The sequence below is a fragment of the Oncorhynchus masou genome, unplaced genomic scaffold (genome assembly GCF_036934945.1).
Source record: "Oncorhynchus masou masou isolate Uvic2021 unplaced genomic scaffold, UVic_Omas_1.1 unplaced_scaffold_1200, whole genome shotgun sequence".
Lineage (NCBI taxonomy): Eukaryota > Metazoa > Chordata > Actinopteri > Salmoniformes > Salmonidae > Oncorhynchus > Oncorhynchus masou.
Genome location: NW_027001780.1, coordinates 52,238 through 77,502, shown reverse-complemented (window position 1 = coordinate 77,502; position 25,265 = coordinate 52,238). Strand labels below are relative to the sequence as shown.

General features: G+C 50.4%; 1 protein-coding gene across 1 annotated transcript in view; it reads right to left on the bottom strand.

The window, feature by feature from the left end:
* The window catches only part of alg1 (ALG1 chitobiosyldiphosphodolichol beta-mannosyltransferase), a 46,238-nt gene that overhangs the window by 5,847 nt on the left and 15,126 nt on the right, over positions 1 to 25,265 (bottom strand). Inside the window, exons 8-10 of the mRNA XM_064958278.1 lie at positions 21,298 to 21,357; positions 19,441 to 19,551; positions 19,028 to 19,142 (exon numbers count right to left, since the gene is read on the bottom strand). Of these exons, the coding sequence (XP_064814350.1) occupies positions 19,028 to 19,142; positions 19,441 to 19,551; positions 21,298 to 21,357 (286 nt within the window). The remainder of the gene's footprint in view (positions 1 to 19,027; positions 19,143 to 19,440; positions 19,552 to 21,297; positions 21,358 to 25,265) is intronic.

The following is a 25,265-nucleotide window of genomic DNA, read 5'->3' as shown; positions in this document are numbered from 1 at the left end:
CCAGGGTTTAGAGTATTCCCCAGCAGCAGTAGAAGGTGACTGTTGACCCAGGGTTTAGAGTATTCCCCCAGCAGCAGTAGAAGGTGACTGTTGACCCAGGGTTTAGAGTATTCCCCCAGCAGCAGTAGAAGGTGACTGTTGACCCAGGGTTTAGAGTATTCCCCAGCAGCAGTAGAAGGTGACTGTTGACCCAGGGTTTAGAGTATTCCCTCAGCAGTAGAAGGTGACTGTTGACCCAGGGTTTAGAGTATTCCCTCAGCAGTAGAAGGTGACTGTTGACCCAGGGTTTAGAGTATTCCCCAGCAGTAGAAGGTGACTGTTGACCCAGGGTTTAGAGTATTCCCCCAGCAGTAGAAGGTGACTGTTGACCCAGGGTTTAGAGTATTCCCCCAGCAGTAGAAGGTGACTGTTGACCCAGGGTTTAGAGTATTCCCCCAGCAGTAGAAGGTGACTGTTGACCCAGGGTTTAGAGTATTCCCCCAGCAGTAGAAGGTGACTGTTGACCCAGGGTTTAGAGTATTCCCCCAGCAGTAGAAGGTGACTGTTGACCCAGGGTTTAGAGTATTCCCCCAGCAGCAGTAGAAGGTGACTGTTGACCCAGGGTTTAGAGTATTCCCCCAGCAGCAGTAGAAGGTGACTGTTGACCCAGGGTTTAGAGTATTCCCCCAGCAGTAGAAGGTGACTGTTGACCCAGGGTTTAGAGTATTCCCTCAGCAGTAGAAGGTGACTGTTGACCCAGGGTTTAGAGTATTCCCTCAGCAGTAGAAGGTGACTGTTGACCCAGGGTTTAGAGTATTCCCCAGCAGTAGAAGGTGACTGTTGACCCAGGGTTTAGAGTATTCCCTCAGCAGTAGAAGGTGACTGTTGACCCAGGGTTTAGAGTATTCCCTCAGCAGTAGAAGGTGACTGTTGACCCAGGGTTTAGAGTATTCCCTCAGCAGTAGAAGGTGACTGTTGACCCAGGGTTTAGAGTATTCCCCCAGCAGCAGTAGAAGGTGACTGTTGACCCAGGGTTTAGAGTATTCCCCCAGCAGCAGTAGAAGGTGACTGTTGACCCAGGGTTTAGAGTATTCCCTCAGCAGTAGAAGGTGACTGTTGACCCAGGGTTTAGAGTATTCCCTCAGCAGCAGTAGAAGGTGACTGTTGACCCAGGGTTTAGAGTATTCCCCCAGCAGCAGTAGAAGGTGACTGTTGACCCAGGGTTTAGAGTATTCCCTCAGCAGTAGAAGGTGACTGTTGACCCAGGGTTTAGAGTATTCCCCCAGCAGCAGTAGAAGGTGACTGTTGACCCAGGGTTTAGAGTGTTCCCACAGCAGCAGTAGAAGGTGACTGTTGACCCAGGGTTTAGAGTATTCCCCCAGCAGCAGTAGAAGGTGACTGTTGACCCAGGGTTTAGAGTATTCCCTCAGCAGTAGAAGGTGACTGTTGACCCAGGGTTTAGAGTATTCCCCAGCAGCAGTAGAAGGTGACTGTTGACCCAGGGTTTAGAGTATTCCCTCAGCAGCAGTAGAAGGTGACTGTTGACCCAGGGTTTAGAGTATTCCCCCAGCAGCAGTAGAAGGTGACTGTTGACCCAGGGTTTAGAGTGTTCCCACAGCAGCAGTAGAAGGTGACTGTTGACCCAGGGTTTAGAGTATTCCCTCAGCAGTAGAAGGTGACTGTTGACCCAGGGTTTAGAGTATTCCCCCAGCAGTAGAAGGTGACTGTTGACCCAGGGTTTAGAGTATTCCCCCAGCAGCAGTAGAAGGTGACTGTTGACCCAGGGTTTAGAGTATTCCCCCAGCAGCAGTAGAAGGTGACTGTTGACCCAGGGTTTAGAGTATTCCCCCAGCAGCAGTAGAAGGTGACTGTTGACCCAGGGTTTAGAGTATTCCCCCAGCAGCAGTAGAAGGTGACTGTTGACCCAGGGTTTAGAGTATTCCCTCAGCAGTAGAAGGTGACTGTTGACCCAGGGTTTAGAGTATTCCCTCAGCAGTAGAAGGTGACTGTTGACCCAGGGTTTAGAGTATTCCCCCAGCAGTAGAAGGTGACTGTTGACCCAGGGTTTAGAGTATTCCCCAGCAGTAGAAGGTGACTGTTGACCCAGGGTTTAGAGTATTCCCCCAGCAGTAGAAGGTGACTGTTGACCCAGGGTTTAGAGTATTCCCCCAGCAGTAGAAGGTGACTGTTGACCCAGGGTTTAGAGTATTCCCCCAGCAGTAGAAGGTGACTGTTGACCCAGGGTTTAGAGTATTCCCCCAGCAGTAGAAGGTGACTGTTGACCCAGGGTTTAGAGTATTCCCCCAGCAGCAGTAGAAGGTGACTGTTGACCCAGGGTTTAGAGTATTCCCCAGCAGCAGTAGAAGGTGACTGTTGACCCAGGGTTTAGAGTATTCCCCCAGCAGTAGAAGGTGACTGTTGACCCAGGGTTTAGAGTATTCCCTCAGCAGTAGAAGGTGACTGTTGACCCAGGGTTTAGAGTATTCCCTCAGCAGTAGAAGGTGACTGTTGACCCAGGGTTTAGAGTATTCCCCCAGCAGTAGAAGGTGACTGTTGACCCAGGGTTTAGAGTATTCCCTCAGCAGTAGAAGGTGACTGTTGACCCAGGGTTTAGAGTATTCCCTCAGCAGTAGAAGGTGACTGTTGACCCAGGGTTTAGAGTATTCCCTCAGCAGTAGAAGGTGACTGTTGACCCAGGGTTTAGAGTATTCCCCCAGCAGCAGTAGAAGGTGACTGTTGACCCAGGGTTTAGAGTATTCCCCCAGCAGCAGAAGGTGACTGTTGACCCAGGGTTTAGAGTATTCCCCCAGCAGTAGAAGGTGACTGTTGACCCAGGGTTTAGAGTATTCCCCCAGCAGCAGTAGAAGGTGACTGTTGACCCAGGGTTTAGAGTATTCCCCCAGCAGCAGTAGAAGGTGACTGTTGACCCAGGGTTTAGAGTATTCCCTCAGCAGTAGAAGGTGACCCAGGGTTTAGAGTATTCCCCCAGCAGCAGTAGAAGGTGACTGTTGACCCAGGGTTTAGAGTATTCCCTCAGCAGTAGAAGGTGACTGTTGACCCAGGGTTTAGAGTATTCCCTCAGCAGCAGTAGAAGGTGACTGTTGACCCAGGGTTTAGAGTATTCCCCAGCAGTAGAAGGTGACTGTTGACCCAGGGTTTAGAGTATTCCCTCAGCAGTAGAAGGTGACCCAGGGTTTAGAGTATTCCCCCAGCAGCAGTAGAAGGTGACTGTTGACCCAGGGTTTAGAGTATTCCTTCAGCAGTAGTAGGTGACTGTTGACCCAGGGTTTAGAGTATTCCCTCAGCAGTAGAAGGTGACTGTTGACCCAGGGTTTAGAGTATTCCCCCAGCAGCAGTAGAAGGTGACTGTTGACCCAGGGTTTAGAGTATTCCCTCAGCAGTAGAAGGTGACTGTTGACCCAGGGTTTAGAGTATTCCCCCAGCAGCAGTAGAAGGTGACTGTTGACCCAGGGTTTAGAGTATTCCCCCAGCAGCAGTAGAAGGTGACTGTTGACCCAGGGTTTAGAGTATTCCCCCAGCAGCAGTAGAAGGTGACTGTTGACCCAGGGTTTAGAGTATTCCCCCAGCAGTAGAAGGTGACTGTTGGCCCAGGGTTTAGAGTATTCCCCCAGCAGTAGAAGGTGACTGTTGACCCAGGGTTTAGAGTATTCCCCCAGCAGTAGAAGGTGACTGTTGACCCAGGGTTTAGAGTATTCCCCCAGCAGCAGTAGAAGGTGACTGTTGACCCAGGGTTTAGAGTATTCCCCCAGCAGCAGTAGAAGGTGACTGTTGACCCAGGGTTTAGAGTATTCCCCAGCAGTAGAAGGTGACTGTTGGCCCAGGGTTTAGAGTATTCCCCCAGCAGTAGAAGGTGACTGTTGACCCAGGAGAGTATTCCCTCAGCAGTAGAAGGTGACTGTTGGCCCAGGGTTTAGAGTATTCCCCAGCAGTAGAAGGTGACTGTTGACCCAGGGTTTAGAGTATTCCCTCAGCAGTAGAAGGTGACTGTTGACCCAGGGTTTAGAGTATTCCCTCAGCAGTAGAAGGTGACTGTTGACCCAGGGTTTAGAGTATTCCCCAGCAGCAGTAGAAGGTGACTGTTGACCCAGGGTTTAGAGTATTCCCCCAGCAGCAGTAGAAGGTGACTGTTGACCCAGGGTTTAGAGTATTCCCCCAGCAGCAGTAGAAGGTGACTGTTGACCCAGGGTTTAGAGTATTCCCCAGCAGCAGTAGAAGGTGACTGTTGACCCAGGGTTTAGAGTATTCCCCCAGCAGCAGTAGAAGGTGACTGTTGACCCAGGGTTTAGAGTATTCCCCAGCAGCAGTAGAAGGTGACTGTTGACCCAGGGTTTAGAGTATTCCCCAGCAGCAGTAGAAGGTGACTGTTGACCCAGGGTTTAGAGTATTCCCTCAGCAGTAGAAGGTGACTGTTGACCCAGGGTTTAGAGTATTCCCTCAGCAGTAGAAGGTGACTGTTGACCCAGGGTTTAGAGTATTCCCCCAGCAGTAGAAGGTGACTGTTGACCCAGGGTTTAGAGTATTCCCCCAGCAGTAGAAGGTGACTGTTGACCCAGGGTTTAGAGTATTCCCCCAGCAGTAGAAGGTGACTGTTGACCCAGGGTTTAGAGTATTCCCCCAGCAGTAGAAGGTGACTGTTGACCCAGGGTTTAGAGTATTCCCCCAGCAGTAGAAGGTGACTGTTGACCCAGGGTTTAGAGTATTCCCCAGCAGTAGAAGGTGACTGTTGACCCAGGGTTTAGAGTATTCCCCCAGCAGCAGTAGAAGGTGACTGTTGACCCAGGGTTTAGAGTATTCCCCCAGCAGCAGTAGAAGGTGACTGTTGACCCAGGGTTTAGAGTATTCCCCCAGCAGTAGAAGGTGACTGTTGACCCAGGGTTTAGAGTATTCCCTCAGCAGTAGAAGGTGACTGTTGACCCAGGGTTTAGAGTATTCCCTCAGCAGTAGAAGGTGACTGTTGACCCAGGGTTTAGAGTATTCCCCCAGCAGTAGAAGGTGACTGTTGACCCAGGGTTTAGAGTATTCCCTCAGCAGTAGAAGGTGACTGTTGACCCAGGGTTTAGAGTATTCCCTCAGCAGTAGAAGGTGACTGTTGACCCAGGGTTTAGAGTATTCCCTCAGCAGTAGAAGGTGACTGTTGACCCAGGGTTTAGAGTATTCCCCCAGCAGCAGTAGAAGGTGACTGTTGACCCAGGGTTTAGAGTATTCCCCCAGCAGCAGTAGAAGGTGACTGTTGACCCAGGGTTTAGAGTATTCCCCCAGCAGTAGAAGGTGACTGTTGACCCAGGGTTTAGAGTATTCCCCAGCAGCAGTAGAAGGTGACTGTTGACCCAGGGTTTAGAGTATTCCCCCAGCAGCAGTAGAAGGTGACTGTTGACCCAGGGTTTAGAGTATTCCCTCAGCAGTAGAAGGTGACCCAGGGTTTAGAGTATTCCCCCAGCAGCAGTAGAAGGTGACTGTTGACCCAGGGTTTAGAGTATTCCCTCAGCAGTAGAAGGTGACTGTTGACCCAGGGTTTAGAGTATTCCCTCAGCAGCAGTAGAAGGTGACTGTTGACCCAGGGTTTAGAGTATTCCCCCAGCAGTAGAAGGTGACTGTTGACCCAGGGTTTAGAGTATTCCCTCAGCAGTAGAAGGTGACCCAGGGTTTAGAGTATTCCCCCAGCAGCAGTAGAAGGTGACTGTTGACCCAGGGTTTAGAGTATTCCCTCAGCAGTAGTAGGTGACTGTTGACCCAGGGTTTAGAGTATTCCCTCAGCAGTAGAAGGTGACTGTTGACCCAGGGTTTAGAGTATTCCCCAGCAGCAGTAGAAGGTGACTGTTGACCCAGGGTTTAGAGTATTCCCTCAGCAGTAGAAGGTGACTGTTGACCCAGGGTTTAGAGTATTCCCCAGCAGCAGTAGAAGGTGACTGTTGACCCAGGGTTTAGAGTATTCCCCAGCAGCAGTAGAAGGTGACTGTTGACCCAGGGTTTAGAGTATTCCCCCAGCAGCAGTAGAAGGTGACTGTTGACCCAGGGTTTAGAGTATTCCCCCAGCAGTAGAAGGTGACTGTTGGCCCAGGGTTTAGAGTATTCCCCCAGCAGTAGAAGGTGACTGTTGACCCAGGGTTTAGAGTATTCCCCCAGCAGTAGAAGGTGACTGTTGACCCAGGGTTTAGAGTATTCCCCCAGCAGCAGTAGAAGGTGACTGTTGACCCAGGGTTTAGAGTATTCCCCAGCAGCAGTAGAAGGTGACTGTTGACCCAGGGTTTAGAGTATTCCCCAGCAGTAGAAGGTGACTGTTGGCCCAGGGTTTAGAGTATTCCCCCAGCAGTAGAAGGTGACTGTTGACCCAGGGTTTAGAGTATTCCCTCAGCAGTAGAAGGTGACTGTTGGCCCAGGGTTTAGAGTATTCCCCCAGCAGTAGAAGGTGACTGTTGACCCAGGGTTTAGAGTATTCCCTCAGCAGTAGAAGGTGACTGTTGACCCAGGGTTTAGAGTATTCCCTCAGCAGTAGAAGGTGACTGTTGACCCAGGGTTTAGAGTATTCCCCCAGCAGCAGTAGAAGGTGACTGTTGACCCAGGGTTTAGAGTATTCCCTCAGCAGCAGTAGAAGGTGACTGTTGACCCAGGGTTTAGAGTATTCCCCCAGCAGCAGTAGAAGGTGACTGTTGACCCAGGGTTTAGAGTGTTCCCACAGCAGCAGTAGAAGGTGACTGTTGACCCAGGGTTTAGAGTATTCCCTCAGCAGTAGAAGGTGACTGTTGACCCAGGGTTTAGAGTATTCCCCCAGCAGCAGTAGAAGGTGACTGTTGACCCAGGGTTTAGAGTGTTCCCACAGCAGCAGTAGAAGGTGACTGTTGACCCAGGGTTTAGAGTATTCCCTCAGCAGTAGAAGGTGACTGTTGACCCAGGGTTTAGAGTATTCCCCCAGCAGTAGAAGGTGACTGTTGACCCAGGGTTTAGAGTATTCCCCCAGCAGCAGTAGAAGGTGACTGTTGACCCAGGGTTTAGAGTATTCCCCCAGCAGCAGTAGAAGGTGACTGTTGACCCAGGGTTTAGAGTATTCCCCCAGCAGCAGTAGAAGGTGACTGTTGACCCAGGGTTTAGAGTATTCCCCAGCAGCAGTAGAAGGTGACTGTTGACCCAGGGTTTAGAGTATTCCCTCAGCAGTAGAAGGTGACTGTTGACCCAGGGTTTAGAGTATTCCCTCAGCAGTAGAAGGTGACTGTTGACCCAGGGTTTAGAGTATTCCCCCAGCAGTAGAAGGTGACTGTTGACCCAGGGTTTAGAGTATTCCCCCAGCAGTAGAAGGTGACTGTTGACCCAGGGTTTAGAGTATTCCCCCAGCAGTAGAAGGTGACTGTTGACCCAGGGTTTAGAGTATTCCCCCAGCAGTAGAAGGTGACTGTTGACCCAGGGTTTAGAGTATTCCCCCAGCAGTAGAAGGTGACTGTTGACCCAGGGTTTAGAGTATTCCCCCAGCAGTAGAAGGTGACTGTTGACCCAGGGTTTAGAGTATTCCCCCAGCAGCAGTAGAAGGTGACTGTTGACCCAGGGTTTAGAGTATTCCCCCAGCAGCAGTAGAAGGTGACTGTTGACCCAGGGTTTAGAGTATTCCCCCAGCAGTAGAAGGTGACTGTTGACCCAGGGTTTAGAGTATTCCCTCAGCAGTAGAAGGTGACTGTTGACCCAGGGTTTAGAGTATTCCCTCAGCAGTAGAAGGTGACTGTTGACCCAGGGTTTAGAGTATTCCCCCAGCAGTAGAAGGTGACTGTTGACCCAGGGTTTAGAGTATTCCCTCAGCAGTAGAAGGTGACTGTTGACCCAGGGTTTAGAGTATTCCCTCAGCAGTAGAAGGTGACTGTTAACCCAGGGTTTAGAGTATTCCCTCAGCAGTAGAAGGTGACTGTTGACCCAGGGTTTAGAGTATTCCCCCAGCAGCAGTAGAAGGTGACTGTTGACCCAGGGTTTAGAGTATTCCCCCAGCAGCAGTAGAAGGTGACTGTTGACCCAGGGTTTAGAGTATTCCCCCAGCAGTAGAAGGTGACTGTTGACCCAGGGTTTAGAGTATTCCCCCAGCAGCAGTAGAAGGTGACTGTTGACCCAGGGTTTAGAGTATTCCCCCAGCAGCAGTAGAAGGTGACTGTTGACCCAGGGTTTAGAGTATTCCCTCAGCAGTAGAAGGTGACCCAGGGTTTAGAGTATTCCCCCAGCAGCAGTAGAAGGTGACTGTTGACCCAGGGTTTAGAGTATTCCCTCAGCAGTAGAAGGTGACTGTTGACCCAGGGTTTAGAGTATTCCCTCAGCAGCAGTAGAAGGTGACTGTTGACCCAGGGTTTAGAGTATTCCCCCAGCAGTAGAAGGTGACTGTTGACCCAGGGTTTAGAGTATTCCCTCAGCAGTAGAAGGTGACCCAGGGTTTAGAGTATTCCCCCAGCAGCAGTAGAAGGTGACTGTTGACCCAGGGTTTAGAGTATTCCCTCAGTAGTAGTAGGTGACTGTTGACCCAGGGTTTAGAGTATTCCCTCAGCAGGAGAAGGTGACTGTTGACCCAGGGTTTAGAGTATTCCCCCAGCAGCAGTAGAAGGTGACTGTTGACCCAGGGTTTAGAGTATTCCCTCAGCAGTAGAAGGTGACTGTTGACCCAGGGTTTAGAGTATTCCCCCAGCAGCAGTAGAAGGTGACTGTTGACCCAGGGTTTAGAGTATTCCCCCAGCAGCAGTAGAAGGTGACTGTTGACCCAGGGTTTAGAGTATTCCCCCAGCAGCAGTAGAAGGTGACTGTTGACCCAGGGTTTAGAGTATTCCCCCAGCAGTAGTAGAAGGTGACCGTTGACCCAGGGTTTAGAGTATTCCCCCAGCAGTAGTAGAAGGTGACTGTTGACCCAGGGTTTAGAGTATTCCCCCAGCAGTAGAAGGTGACTGTTGACCCAGGGTTTAGAGTATTCCCCCAGCAGTAGAAGGTGACTGTTGACCCAGGGTTTAGAGTATTCCCTCAGCAGTAGAAGGTGACTGTTGACCCAGGGTTTAGAGTATTCCCCCAGCAGCAGTAGAAGGTGACTGTTGACCCAGGGTTTAGAGTATTCCCCCAGCAGCAGTAGAAGGTGACTGTTGACCCAGGGTTTAGAGTATTCCCCCAGCAGTAGTAGAAGGTGACCGTTGACCCAGGGTTTAGAGTATTCCCCCAGCAGTAGTAGAAGGTGACTGTTGACCCAGGGTTTAGAGTATTCCCCAGCAGTAGAAGGTGACTGTTGACCCAGGGTTTAGAGTATTCCCTCAGCAGTAGAAGGTGACTGTTGACCCAGGGTTTAGAGTATTCCCCCAGCAGCAGTAGAAGGTGACTGTTGACCCAGGGTTTAGTGTATTCCCTCAGCAGTAGAAGGTGACTGTTGACCCAGGGTTTAGAGTATTCCCTTAGCAGTAGAAGGTGACTGTTGACCCAGGGTTTAGAGTATTCCCTCAGCAGTAGAAGGTGACTGTTGACCCAGGGTTTAGAGTATTCCCTCAGCAGTAGAAGGTGACTGTTGACCCAGGGTTTAGAGTATTCCCCCAGCAGTAGAAGGTGACTGTTGACCCAGGGTTTAGAGTATTCCCCCAGCAGTAGAAGGTGACTGTTGACCCAGGGTTTAGAGTATTCCCCCAGCAGCAGTAGAAGGTGACTGTTGACCCAGGGTTTAGAGTATTCCCCCAGCAGTAGAAGGTGACTGTTGACCCAGGGTTTAGAGTATTCCCCCAGCAGCAGTAGAAGGTGACTGTTGACCCAGGGTTTAGAGTATTCCCTCAGCAGTAGAAGGTGACTGTTGACCCAGGGTTTAGAGTATTCCCCCAGCAGCAGTAGAAGGTGACTGTTGACCCAGGGTTTAGAGTATTCCCCCAGCAGCAGTAGAAGGTGACTGTTGACCCAGGGTTTAGAGTATTCCCTCAGCAGTAGAAGGTGACCGTTGACCCAGGGTTTAGAGTATTCCCCCAGCAGTAGTAGAAGGTGACTGTTGACCCAGGGTTTAGAGTATTCCCTTAGCAGTAGAAGGTGACTGTTGACCCAGGGTTTAGAGTATTCCCTCAGCAGTAGAAGGTGACTGTTGACCCAGGGTTTAGAGTATTCCCTCAGCAGTAGAAGGTGACTGTTGACCCAGGGTTTAGAGTATTCCCCCAGCAGTAGAAGGTGACTGTTGACCCAGGGTTTAGAGTATTCCCCCAGCAGTAGAAGGTGACTGTTGACCCAGGGTTTAGAGTATTCCCCCAGCAGCAGTAGAAGGTGACTGTTGACCCAGGGTTTAGAGTATTCCCCCAGCAGTAGAAGGTGACTGTTGACCCAGGGTTTAGAGTATTCCCCCAGCAGCAGTAGAAGGTGACTGTTGACCCAGGGTTTAGAGTATTCCCTCAGCAGTAGAAGGTGACTGTTGACCCAGGGTTTAGAGTATTCCCCAGCAGCAGTAGAAGGTGACTGTTGACCCAGGGTTTAGAGTATTCCCTCAGCAGTAGAAGGTGACCGTTGACCCAGGGTTTAGAGTATTCCCCCAGCAGTAGTAGAAGGTGACTGTTGACCCAGGGTTTAGAGTATTCCCCCAGCAGTAGAAGGTGACTGTTGACCCAGGGTTTAGAGTATTCCCCAGCAGTAGAAGGTGACTGTTGACCCAGGGTTTAGAGTATTCCCTCAGCAGTAGAAGGTGACTGTTGACCCAGGGTTTAGAGTATTCCCCCAGCAGCAGTAGAAGGTGACTGTTGACCCAGGGTTTAGAGTATTCCCCCAGCAGCAGTAGAAGGTGACTGTTGACCCAGGGTTTAGAGTATTCCCCCAGCAGTAGTAGAAGGTGACCGTTGACCCAGGGTTTAGAGTATTCCCCCAGCAGTAGTAGAAGGTGACTGTTGACCCAGGGTTTAGAGTATTCCCCCAGCAGTAGAAGGTGACTGTTGACCCAGGGTTTAGAGTATTCCCTCAGCAGTAGAAGGTGACTGTTGACCCAGGGTTTAGAGTATTCCCCCAGCAGCAGTAGAAGGTGACTGTTGACCCAGGGTTTAGTGTATTCCCTCAGCAGTAGAAGGTGACTGTTGACCCAGGGTTTAGAGTATTCCCTTAGCAGTAGAAGGTGACTGTTGACCCAGGGTTTAGAGTATTCCCTCAGCAGTAGAAGGTGACTGTTGACCCAGGGTTTAGAGTATTCCCTCAGCAGTAGAAGGTGACTGTTGACCCAGGGTTTAGAGTATTCCCCCAGCAGTAGAAGGTGACTGTTGACCCAGGGTTTAGAGTATTCCCCAGCAGTAGAAGGTGACTGTTGACCCAGGGTTTAGAGTATTCCCCCAGCAGCAGTAGAAGGTGACTGTTGACCCAGGGTTTAGAGTATTCCCCAGCAGTAGAAGGTGACTGTTGACCCAGGGTTTAGAGTATTCCCCCAGCAGCAGTAGAAGGTGACTGTTGACCCAGGGTTTAGAGTATTCCCTCAGCAGTAGAAGGTGACTGTTGACCCAGGGTTTAGAGTATTCCCCCAGCAGCAGTAGAAGGTGACTGTTGACCCAGGGTTTAGAGTATTCCCCAGCAGCAGTAGAAGGTGACTGTTGACCCAGGGTTTAGAGTATTCCCTCAGCAGTAGAAGGTGACTGTTGACCCAGGGTTTAGAGTATTCCCTCAGCAGTAGAAGGTGACTGTTGACCCAGGGTTTAGAGTATTCCCTCAGCAGTAGAAGGTGACTGTTGACCCAGGGTTTAGAGTATTCCCTCAGCAGCAGTAGAAGGTGACTGTTGACCCAGGGTTTAGAGTATTCCCCCAGCAGCAGTAGAAGGTGACTGTTGACCCAGGGTTTAGAGTATTCCCTCAGCAGCAGTAGAAGGTGACTGTTGACCCAGGGTTTAGAGTATTCCCCCAGCAGCAGTAGAAGGTGACTGTTGACCCAGGGTTTAGAGTATTCCCTCAGCAGCAGTAGAAGGTGACTGTTGACCCAGGGTTTAGAGTATTCCCCCAGCAGCAGAAGGTGACTGTTGACCCAGGGTTTAGAGTATTCCCTCAGCAGCAGTAGAAGGTGACTGTTGACCCAGGGTTTAGAGTATTCCCTCAGCAGTAGAAGGTGACTGTTGACCCAGGGTTTAGAGTATTCCCCAGCAGCAGTAGAAGGTGACTGTTGACCCAGGGTTTAGAGTATTCCCTCAGCAGCAGTAGAAGGTGACTGTTGACCCAGGGTTTAGAGTATTCCCCCAGCAGCAGTAGAAGGTGACTGTTGACCCAGGGTTTAGAGTATTCCCCCAGCAGTAGAAGGTGACTGTTGACCCAGGGTTTAGAGTATTCCCCCAGCAGTAGAAGGTGACTGTTGACCCAGGGTTTAGAGTATTCCCTCAGCAGCAGTAGAAGGTGACTGTTGACCCAGGGTTTAGAGTATTCCCCCAGCAGCAGTAGAAGGTGACTGTTGACCCAGGGTTTAGAGTATTCCCCCAGCAGCAGTAGAAGGTGACTGTTGACCCAGGGTTTAGAGTATTCCCCCAGCAGTAGAAGGTGACTGTTGACCCAGGGTTTAGAGTATTCCCCAGCAGTAGAAGGTGACTGTTGACCCAGGGTTTAGAGTATTCCCTCAGCAGTAGAAGGTGACTGTTGACCCAGGGTTTAGAGTATTCCCTCAGCAGTAGAAGGTGACTGTTGACCCAGGGTTTAGAGTATTCCCTCAGCAGTAGAAGGTGACTGTTGACCCAGGGTTTAGAGTATTCCCCCAGCAGTAGAAGGTGACTGTTGACCCAGGGTTTAGAGTATTCCCCCAGCAGTAGAAGGTGACTGTTGACCCAGGGTTTAGAGTATTCCCCCAGCAGCAGTAGAAGGTGACTGTTGACCCAGGGTTTAGAGTATTCCCTCAGCAGTAGAAGGTGACTGTTGACCCAGGGTTTAGAGTATTCCCCCAGCAGTAGAAGGTGACTGTTGACCCAGGGTTTAGAGTATTCCCCCAGCAGCAGTAGAAGGTGACTGTTGACCCAGGGTTTAGAGTATTCCCCCAGCAGTAGAAGGTGACTGTTGACCCAGGGTTTAGAGTATTCCCCCAGCAGTAGAAGGTGACTGTTGACCCAGGGTTTAGAGTATTCCCTCAGCAGTAGAAGGTGACTGTTGACCCAGGGTTTAGAGTATTCCCCCAGCAGTAGAAGGTGACTGTTGACCCAGGGTTTAGAGTATTCCCCCAGCAGTAGAAGGTGACTGTTGACCCAGGGTTTAGAGTATTCCCCAGCAGCAGTAGAAGGTGACTGTTGACCCAGGGTTTAGAGTATTCCCCCAGCAGTAGAAGGTGACTGTTGACCCAGGGTTTAGAGTATTCCCCCAGCAGCAGTAGAAGGTGACTGTTGACCCAGGGTTTAGAGTATTCCCTCAGCAGTAGAAGGTGACTGTTGACCCAGGGTTTAGAGTATTCCCCCAGCAGCAGTAGAAGGTGACTGTTGACCCAGGGTTTAGAGTATTCCCCCAGCAGTAGAAGGTGACTGTTGACCCAGGGTTTAGAGTATTCCCCCAGCAGTAGAAGGTGACTGTTGACCCAGGGTTTAGAGTATTCCCCCAGCAGCAGTAGAAGGTGACTGTTGACCCAGGGTTTAGAGTATTCCCCCAGCAGTAGAAGGTGACTGTTGACCCAGGGTTTAGAGTATTCCCCCAGCAGCAGTAGAAGGTGACTGTTGACCCAGGGTTTAGAGTATTCCCTCAGCAGTAGAAGGTGACTGTTGACCCAGGGTTTAGAGTATTCCCCAGCAGCAGTAGAAGGTGACTGTTGACCCAGGGTTTAGAGTATTCCCCCAGCAGCAGTAGAAGGTGACTGTTGACCCAGGGTTTAGAGTATTCCCTCAGCAGTAGAAGGTGACTGTTGACCCAGGGTTTAGAGTATTCCCTCAGCAGTAGAAGGTGACTGTTGACCCAGGGTTTAGAGTATTCCCTCAGCAGTAGAAGGTGACTGTTGACCCAGGGTTTAGAGTATTCCCTCAGCAGCAGTAGAAGGTGACTGTTGACCCAGGGTTTAGAGTATTCCCCCAGCAGCAGTAGAAGGTGACTGTTGACCCAGGGTTTAGAGTATTCCCTCAGCAGCAGTAGAAGGTGACTGTTGACCCAGGGTTTAGAGTATTCCCCCAGCAGCAGTAGAAGGTGACTGTTGACCCAGGGTTTAGAGTATTCCCTCAGCAGCAGTAGAAGGTGACTGTTGACCCAGGGTTTAGAGTATTCCCCCAGCAGCAGAAGGTGACTGTTGACCCAGGGTTTAGAGTATTCCCTCAGCAGCAGTAGAAGGTGACTGTTGACCCAGGGTTTAGAGTATTCCCTCAGCAGTAGAAGGTGACTGTTGACCCAGGGTTTAGAGTATTCCCCCAGCAGCAGTAGAAGGTGACTGTTGACCCAGGGTTTAGAGTATTCCCTCAGCAGCAGTAGAAGGTGACTGTTGACCCAGGGTTTAGAGTATTCCCCCAGCAGCAGTAGAAGGTGACTGTTGACCCAGGGTTTAGAGTATTCCCCCAGCAGTAGAAGGTGACTGTTGACCCAGGGTTTAGAGTATTCCCCCAGCAGTAGAAGGTGACTGTTGACCCAGGGTTTAGAGTATTCCCTCAGCAGTAGAAGGTGACTGTTGACCCAGGGTTTAGAGTATTCCCTCAGCAGTAGAAGGTGACTGTTGACCCAGGGTTTAGAGTATTCCCTCAGCAGTAGAAGGTGACTGTTGACCCAGGGTTTAGAGTATTCCCCAGCAGTAGAAGGTGACTGTTGACCCAGGGTTTAGAGTATTCCCCCAGCAGTAGAAGGTGACTGTTGACCCAGGGTTTAGAGTATTCCCCCAGCAGCAGTAGAAGGTGACTGTTGACCCAGGGTTTAGAGTATTCCCTCAGCAGTAGAAGGTGACTGTTGACCCAGGGTTTAGAGTATTCCCCAGCAGTAGAAGGTGACTGTTGACCCAGGGTTTAGAGTATTCCCCAGCAGTAGAAGGTGACTGTTGACCCAGGGTTTAGAGTATTCCCCAGCAGTAGAAGGTGACTGTTGACCCAGGGTTTAGAGTATTCCCCAGCAGCAGTAGAAGGTGACTGTTGACCCAGGGTTTAGAGTATTCCCCCAGCAGTAGAAGGTGACTGTTGACCCAGGGTTTAGAGTATTCCCTCAGCAGCAGTAGAAGGTGACTGTTGACCCAGGGTTTAGAGTATTCCCCAGCAGCAGTAGAAGGTGACTGTTGACCCAGGGTTTAGAGTATTCCCCAGCAGCAGTAGAAGGTGACTGTTGACCCAGGGTTTAGAGTATTCCCTCAGCAGTAGAAGGTGACTGTTGACCCAGGGTTTAGAGTATTCCCCCAGCAGTAGAAGGTGACTGTTGACCCAGGGTTTAGAGTATTCCCCCAGCAGCAGTAGAAGGTGACTGTTGACCCAGGGTTTAGAGTATTCCCTCAGCAGTAGAAGGTGACTGTTGACCCAGGGTTTAGAGTATTCCCTCAGCAGCAGTAGAAGGTGACTGTTGACCCAGGGTTTAGAGTATTCCCTTAGCAGTAGAAGGTGACTGTTGACCCAGGGTTTAGAGTATTCCCCCAGCAGCAGTAGAAGGTGACTGTTGACCCAGGGTTTAGAGTATTCCCTCAGCAGTAGAAGGTGACTGTTGACCCAGGGTTTAGAGTATTCCCCAGCAGCAGTAGAAGGTGACTGTTGACCCAGGGTTTAGAGTATTCCCCCAGCAGCAGTAGAAGGTGACTGTTGACCCAGGGTTTAGAGTATTCCCTCAGCAGTAGAAGGTGACTGTTGACCCAGGGTTTAGAGTATTCCCCCAGCAGCAGTAGAAGGTGACTGTTGACCCAGGGTTTAGAGTATTCCCCCAGCAGCAGTAGAAGGTGACTGTTGACCCAGGGTTTAGAGTATTCCCTCAGCAGTAGAAGGTGACTGTTGACCCAGGGTTTAGAGTATTCCCCAGCAGTAGAAGGTGACTGTTGACCCAGGGTTTAGAGTATTCCCTCAGCAGTAGAAGGTGACTGTTGACCCAGGGTTTAGAGTATTCCCTCAGCAGTAGAAGGTGACTGTTGACCCAGGGTTTAGAGTATTCCCTCAGCAGTAGAAGGTGACTGTTGACCCAGGGTTTAGAGTATTCCCCCAGCAGTAGAAGGTGACTGTTGACCCAGGGTTTAGAGTATTCCCACAGCAGTAGAAGGTGACTGTTGACCCAGGGTTTAGAGTATTCCCCCAGCAGCAGTAGAAGGTGACTGTTGACCCAGGGTTTAGAGTATTCCCTCAGCAGTAGAAGGTGACTGTTGACCCAGGGTTTAGAGTATTCCCTCAGCAGTAGAAGGTGACTGTTGACCCAGGGTTTAGAGTATTCCCTCAGCAGCAGTAGAAGGTGACTGTTGACCCAGGGTTTAGAGTATTCCCCCAGCAGTAGTAGAAGGTGACTGTTGACCCAGGGTTTAGAGTATTCCCTCAGCAGTAGAAGGTGACTGTTGACCCAGGGTTTAGAGTATTCCCTCAGCAGTAGAAGGTGACTGTTGACCCAGGGTTTAGAGTATTCCCCCAGCAGTAGAAGGTGACTGTTGACCCAGGGTTTAGAGTATTCCCCCAGCAGCAGTAGAAGGAGACTGTTGACCCAGGGTTTAGAGTATTCCCTCAGCAGTAGAAGGTGACTGTTGACCCAGGGTTTAGAGTATTCCCCCAGCAGTAGAAGGTGACTGTTGACCCAGGGTTTAGAGTATTCCCCCAGCAGTAGAAGGTGACTGTTGACCCAGGGTTTAGAGTATTCCCTCAGCAGTAGAAGGTGACTGTTGACCCAGGGTTTAGAGTATTCCCCCAGCAGTAGAAGGTGACTGTTGACCCAGGGTTTAGAGTATTCCCCCAGCAGCAGTAGAAGGTGACTGTTGACCCAGGGTTTAGAGTATTCCCTCAGCAGTAGAAGGTGACTGTTGACCCAGGGTTTAGAGTATTCCCCCAGCAGCAGTAGAAGGTGACTGTTGACCCAGGGTTTAGAGTATTCCCTCAGCAGTAGAAGGTGACTGTTGACCCAGGGTTTAGAGTATTCCCTCAGCAGCAGTAGAAGGTGACTGTTGACCCAGGGTTTAGAGTATTCCCCCAGCAGCAGTAGAAGGTGACTGTTGACCCAGGGTTTAGAGTATTCCCCCAGCAGCAGTAGAAGGTGACTGTTGACCCAGGGTTTAGAGTATTCCCTCAGCAGTAGAAGGTGACTGTTGACCCAGGGTTTAGAGTATTCCCCCAGCAGTAGAAGGTGACTGTTGACCCAGGGTTTAGAGTATTCCCTCAGCAGTAGAAGGTGACTGTTGACCCAGGGTTTAGAGTATTCCCTCAGCAGTAGAAGGTGACTGTTGACCCAGGGTTTAGAGTATTCCCTCAGCAGTAGAAGGTGACTGTTGACCCAGGGTTTAGAGTATTCCCCCAGCAGCAGTAGAAGGTGACTGTTGACCCAGGGTTTAGAGTATTCCCCCAGCAGCAGTAGAAGGTGACTGTTGAACAAGGGTTTAGAGTATTCCCCCAGCAGCAGTAGAAGGTGACTGTTGACCCAGGGTTTAGAGTATTCCCCCAGCAGCAGAAGAAGGTGACTGTTGAACAAGGGTTTAGAGTATTCCCCCAGCAGCAGTAGAAGGTGACTGTTGACCCAGGGTTTAGAGTATTCCCTCAGCAGTAGAAGGTGACTGTTGACCCAGGGTTTAGAGTATTCCCCCAGCAGCAGTAGAAGGTGACTGTTGACCCAGGGTTTAGAGTATTCCCTCAGCAGTAGAAGGTGACTGTTGACCCAGGGTTTAGAGTATTCCCCCAGCAGTAGAAGGTGACTGTTGACCCAGGGTTTAGAGTATTCCCTCAGCAGCAGTAGAAGGTGACTGTTGACCCAGGGTTTAGAGTATTCCCTCAGCAGTAGAAGGTGACTGTTGACCCAGGGTTTAGAGTATTCCCCCAGCAGCAGTAGAAGGTGACTGTTGACCCAGGGTTTAGAGTATTCCCTCAGCAGTAGAAGGTGACCGTTGACCCAGGGTTTAGAGTATTCCCTCAGCAGTAGAAGGTGACTGTTGACCCAGGGTTTAGAGTATTCCCTCAGCAGTAGAAGGTGACTGTTGACCCAGGGTTTAGAGTATTCCCCCAGCAGCAGTAGAAGGTGACTGTTGACCCAGGGTTTAGAGTATTCCCTCAGCAGTAGAAGGTGACTGTTGACCCAGGGTTTAGAGTATTCCCAGCAGCAGTAGAAGGTGACTGTTGACCCAGGGTTTAGAGTATTCCCCCAGCAGCAGTAGAAGGTGACTGTTGACCCAGGGTTTAGAGTATTCCCTTAGCAGTAGAAGGTGACTGTTGACCCAGGGTTTAGAGTATTCCCTTAGCAGTAGAAGGTGACTGTTGACCCAGGGTTTAGAGTATTCCCCCAGCAGCAGTAGAAGGTGACCTGTCTCACTGTCACCAGTAGAAGTGACTGACCCAGGGTTTAGAGTATTCCCCAGCAGCAGTAGAAGGTGACTGTTGACCCAGGGTTTAGAGTATTCCCCCAGCAGCAGTAGAAGGTGACTGTTGACCCAGGGTTTAGAGTATTCCCTTAGCAGTAGAAGGTGACTGTTGACCCAGGGTTTAGAGTATTCCCTTAGCAGTAGAAGGTGACTGTTGACCCAGGGTTTAGAGTATTCCCTTAGCAGTAGAAGGTGACTGTTGACCCAGGGTTTAGAGTATTCCCTTAGCAGTAGAAGGTGACTGTTGACCCAGGGTTTACAATATTCCCCCAGCAGCAGTAGACAGCACAGACAGTGTGTGGACATGGTATCAGAAGGTGCCTGTTAAAAGAGTCCTGTCTCACCAGTAGAAGTGGACGGTTAGAGTCCTGTCTCACCAGTAGAAGTGGACGGTTAGAGAGTCCTGTCTCACCAGTAGAAGTGGACGGTTAAAGAGGCCTGTCTCACCAGTAGAAGTGGACGGTTAGAGGCCTGTCTCACCAGTAGAAGTGGACTGTTAAAGAGGCCTGTCTCACCAGTAGAAGTGGACGGTTAGAGGCCTGTCTCACCAGTAGAAGTGGACGGTTAGAGTCCTGTCTCACCAGTAGAAGTGGACGGTTAGAGAGTCCTGTCTCACCAGTAGAAGTGGATGGTTAAAGAGGCCTGTCTCACCAGTAGAAGTGGATGGCACAGACAGGCAGACAGCAGCCAAACATGTCCACCACCTTCATGGGCAGGTCCAGACCACTGGACGACTTATGGAGACAAACACCCAGATCTGCTGAGCCTGGGACAGAGAGAACATACAGAACATCAGTACACACACACACACACACAGCCTGGGACAAGGAGAATATACAGAACATCAGTACACACACACACACACACACACACAGCCTGGGACAGGGAGACCATTCAGAACATCAGTACACACACACACACACACACACACACACACACACACACACACACACACACACACACACACACACACACACACACACACACACACACACACACACACACACACACACACACACACACACACACACACACACAGCCTGGGACAGGGGGAACACACTAACCTAGCAGAGCAGGGTAGTCCTCCGCTTCCAGCCATGGAGTACAGATCTTCACGTGCTCAAAGCTCAGGGTGTCGATCAGCTTCCTGTAGTGGTCCTTCTGAGGACCCTTACCTGGTCTCACACACACAGGGAATTGAAACAACACGTATCTAGGGTTAACAGTATAGGACCGACAAGAATTGTAAAGGTTTTTCTCAGTTGATTTAATCTAGCAACAACAGGTTAGTTGATAATGTCCTTTTCTTGTGAGGATTCTCAATCAAATCACATTTATTCATAAGGCCCCATTTTACAGCAGCATTTGACGCAAACGCTGCGTTTACACAGGCAGCTCAATTCTGATATTTTGCCCAATTATTGGACAAAAGACTTGATCTGATTGGTCAAAAGACTTGATGTGATTGGTCCAAAGACTTGATCTGATTGGTCCAAAGACTTGATCTGATTGGTCCAAAGACTTGATCTGATTGGTCAAAAGACTTGATCTGATTGGTCAAAAGACTTGATCTGATTGGACAAAAGACTTGATCTGATTGGTCAAAAGACCAAATCAGACGCAGCATGTCAAAGTGCTTTACTGTAATCCGGCGGCAGGGTAGCCTAGTGGTTAGAGTGTAGGGGCGGCAGGGTAGCCTAGTGGTTAGAGTGTAGAGGTGGCAGGGTAGCCTAGTGGTTAGAGTGTAGAGGTGGCAGGGTAGCCTAGTGGTTAGAGTGTAGAGGCGGCAGGGTAGCCTAGTGGTTAGAGTGTAGAGGCGGCAGGGTAGCCTAGTGGTTAGAGTGTAGAGGTGGCAGGGTAGTCTAGTGGTTAGAGTGTAGAGGTGGCAGGGTAGTCTAGTGGTTAGAGTGTAGAGGTGGCAGGGTAGTCTAGTGGTTAGAGTGTAGAGGCGGCAGGGGAGCCTAGTGGTTAGAGTGTAGAGGTGGCAGGGTAGCCTAGTGGTTAGAGTGTAGAGGTGGCAGGGTAGCCTAGTGGTTAGAGTGTAGAGGTGGCAGGGTAGCCTAGTGGTTAGAGTGTAGAGGTGGCAGGGTAGCCTAGTGGTTAGAGTGTAGAGGCGGCAGGGTAGCCTAGTGGTTAGAGTGTAGAGGCGGCAGGGTAGCCTAGTGGTTAGAGTGTAGAGGTGGCAGGGTAGCCTAGTGGTTAGAGTGTAGAGGTGGCAGGGTAGCCTAGTGGTTAGAGTGTAGAGGTGGCAGGGTAGGCTAGTGGTTAGAGTGTAGAGGTGGCAGGGTAGCCTAGTGGTTAGAGTGTAGAGGTGGCAGGGTAGCCTAGTGGTTAGAGTGTAGAGGCGGCAGGTAGCCTAGTGGTTAGAGTGTAGAGGCGGCAGGGTAGCCTAGTGGTTAGAGTGTAGAGGTGGCAGGGTAGCCTAGTGGTTAGAGTGTAGAGGTGGCAGGGTAGCCTAGTGGTTAGAGTGTAGAGGTGGCAGGGTAGCCTAGTGGTTAGAGTGTAGAGGTGGCAGGGTAGCCTAGTGGTTAGAGTGTAGAGGTGGCAGGGTAGCCTAGTGGTTAGAGTGTAGAGGTGGCAGGGTAGCCTAGTGGTTAGAGTGTAGAGGTGGCAGGGTAGCCTAGTGGTTAGAGTGTAGAGGCGGCAGGGTAGCCTAGTGGTTAGAGTGTAGAGGTGGCAGGGTAGCCTAGTGGTTAGAGTGTAGAGGTGGCAGGGTAGCCTATTGGTTAGAGTGTAGAGGCGGCAGGGTAGCCTAGTGGGCCTGTCAACACTATAGTTACCTGGGACCATAAAGACTGGCAGCATTACACTGTCAACACTATAGTTACCTGTGACCACACAGACCTGCAGTACACTGGCAACACTATAGTTACCTGGGACCATAAAGACTGGCAGCAGTACACTGTCAACACTATAGTTACCTGTGATGACACAGACCAGCGAGGGAAGAGAGGCTCCTGCTTTCACAAACCCCTCGTAGTCTAGTAGAGAAAACACACAAGGTTAATACAAGGGCTTTGTATCCCAAACAGCACCCTACTCCCCATGTAGTGCACTACCTTTTGACCATAGCCACATGGGCCCTAAGAGGACACCACTGAGCAGTCTCCTTCCTTTCCCTCTTAGAATCACTGATTAGTTACCTGATGATGATTCAATGAAGAATGACTACACAGGGAATTAGCCTAGTGGTTAGAGTCAACACTATAGTTACCTAATGAAGAATGACTAGACAGGTGAATTAGAATCACTGATTAGACCTGTGATTGATTCTAATGAAGAATGACTAGACCTGTGATGAATTAGAGTCACTGATTAGAAGTGATTGATTCTAATGAAGAATGACTAGATGAATTATAGTCACTGATAAGACAGCAGTGATTGATTCTAATGAAGAATGACTAGAAGTGAATTCCAGGGTAGCCAGTGGTTAGAGTCAACACTATAGATTACCTGTGATGACAGAAGCAGTACAAGGGATGGGAGCCTAGTGGTTAGAGTCAACACTGGATGGGAGTTACCTGTGATGACAGACCATGCAGTACACAGGGTGGGAGCCTAGTGGTTAGAGTCAACACTATAGTTACCTGTGATGACACAGACCAGGGTAATGGGTAGCCTAGTGGTTGGAACACTATAGATGGATGACAGGGAGGGAGTGGAGGGTTAGAGTCAACACTATAGATGGATGGACCAGAGGGAGGATGGATGGATGGGAGGATGGGTGGATGGGAGTACAGGGGAGGGAGGGAGGAACACTATAGTGGATGGATGCAGTACACAGGATGTGGTGGTCAACACTGGTGATGACACAGACCAGGGAGGGTGGATGGGAGGAGGTGGATGGACCAGAGGGAAGGATGGATGGAGGGAAGGATGGAAAAACACACAAGGTGGGAGGAAGACTGGATGAGGAAGGATACGGGAGGGCTTTGAAGGATGGTGCACTACCTGGATGGATGGGAGGAAGGACACCATGGATGGGAGAAGGACTGGATGGATGAGGAAGGATGGATGGGAGGAAGGATGGATGATTAGGGAGGAAATGAAGATGGATGGGAGGAAGGATGGATGGATGGGAATCAGGATGGGAGGATGGAGGGTTGGAAGAATGACTGATGAATTATAGTCAGGACATGGATGGATTCTAATGGAAGAATGACTAGATGGATGGGAGGAATTAGACATGATTGATGGATGAAGAATGACTAGATGAGGATAGGATGGGAGGATGGATTCTAATGAAGGATGACTAGGGAATTATGGATGATTAGACTGATTGATTCTAATGAAGAATGACTGGAAGGAATGGATGGATGGGAGGAAGGATGGGAAGGATGGATGGGAATTATGGACTGATTAGACTTGGATTCTAATGAAGAGGAAGGGTGGATGGATGGGATTAGACTTGATTGATTCTAATGAAGAATGACTAGACAGGTGGATTAGGATCACTGATGACTTGAGGAAGGATGGATGGATGAGGAATTATATGGGAGGATGGAGGGTTGGAAGACTGGATGAGAGGAAGGATGGATGGATGGAGGGAAGAATGACTAGATGGGAGGAAGATGGGAGGATGGAGGGAGGAATGACTGATGAATTATAGATGAAGGACATGGATTGATTCTAATGAAGAATGGATGGATGGAGGATTAGACATGATTGATGGAATGAAGAATGATGGATGAATTAGAGGAGGAATACTGATGGATGGATGGGAGGAAGAATGACTGGATGGGAATTAAGAATGGATGGATGGGAGACTTGATTGATTCTATGGAATGGGAGGAAGGATGAATGGGAGGAAGGATGGATTGATGGAAGAATGACTAGAAGGATGGATGAGGATGATTGATTCTAATGAAGAATGGACAGGTGAATTATAAGGACTGGATGGATTGATTCTAATGAAGAATGATGGATGGGAGGAAGGATGGATGATTGATGGGAGGAAAGATGGATGGATGGGAATTAGAATCAGGATGGGAGGATTGATTCTAATGAAGAATGACTAGGAAGGATGAATTCTGGACCACATGGCTGGATCTGAAGGATGGATGGATGGGAAGGAAAGATGGATGGGAGGGATGGATGGATGAAGGATGGATGGATGGGAGGGAGGATGGATGGATGGATGGGAGGGAGGATGGATGGATGGAGGAAGGATGGGTGGATGGGAGGGAAGACTGGATGGGAGGGAGGATGGATGGATGGATGGGAAAAAGGATCGATGGGAGGATGGATGGGAGGAAGGATGGATGGGAGGAAGGATGGATGGATGGAAGGAAGGATGGATGGGAGGAAGGATGGATGGATGGGAGGAAGGATGGATGGATGGGAGGAAGGATGGATGGATGGAGGAAGGATGGATGGATGGGAGGAAGGATGGATGGATGGGAGGAAGGATGGGATGGAAGGATGGATGGGAGGAAGGATGGATGGATGGGAGGAAGGATGGATGGATGGGAGGAAGGATGGATGGATGGATGGAGGGTTGGATGGATGGATGGGAGGAAGGATGGATGGATGGGAGGATGGATGGATGGATGGAAGGATGGATGGGAGGAAGGATGGAGGATGGAGGGTTGGAAGACTGGATGAGAGGAAGGATGGATGGATGGGAGGACGGATGGGATGGATGGATGGGAGGATGGATGGATGGGAGGAAGAATGGATGGATGGGAGGACGGAAGGATGGATGGATGGATGGATGGGAGGATGGATGGGAGGATGGATGGATGGATGGATGAGGGAGGATGGATGGGAGGAAGGATGGATGGATGGGAGGATGGAGGAAGGATGGATGGATGGGAGGAAGGAAGGATGGATGGGAGGAAGGAAGGATGGATGGATGGGAGGAAGGAAGGATGGATGGATGGATGGATGGGAAGGAAGGATGGATGGATGGGAGGAAGGATGGATGGATGGGAGGAAGGATGGATGGATGGGGGAGGAAGGATGGATGGATGGGAGGAAGGAAGGATGGGAGGATGGATGGATGGGAGGAAGGATGGATGGATGGGAGGAAGGATGGATGGATGGATGGATGGATGGAAGGAAGGATGGATGGATGGGAGGAAGGATGGATGATGGATGGGAGGGAGGAAGGATGGATGGAGGATGGATGGGAGGAAGGATGGATGGATGGATGGATGGGAGGAAGGATGGATGGATGGGAGGAGGGAGGATGGATGGATGGGAGGGAGGATGGATGGATGGATGGATGGGAGGGAGGATGGATGGATGAGGAGGGGATGGATGAGGAAGGATGGATGGATGGATGGGATGGAGGAAGGAATGGAAGGATGGATGGATGGGAGGGAGGGAGGGGATGATGATGGATGGGATAGATGGAGGGAGGGAGGAAGGATGGATGGATGGATGGGAGGGAGGATGGATGGATGGGAGGAAGGATGGATGGGAGGAAGGATGGATGGATGGATGGGAGAGGATGGGATGGAGGAAGGATGGATGGATGGGAGAAGAGGGGGATGGATGGAGGGAGGATGGATGGATGGATGGGAGGGAAGGATGGATGGATGGGAGGGAGGATGGAAACTCTAGTTTGAAGGAACAGAATGGATGGATGGGATAAGGCTCTAGTCTGACCCCATGGAGGATGGATGGGAACAGAATGTAATCTGGATGGATGGGACCCCCATCCTGACCTGGAAACAGAATGAATCTGGATGGATGGAGGGAGGATGGATGGATGGATGGGAACAGGAAGGATGGATGGGAGGGAGGAAGGATGGATGGATGGATGGGAACAGAGGATGGAAGGATGGATGGATGGATGGATCCCCAGGATGGATGGATGGATGGATAACAGAATGAATCTGGATGGATGGATGGATGACCTGATGGGAGGGAGGATGGATGGGGA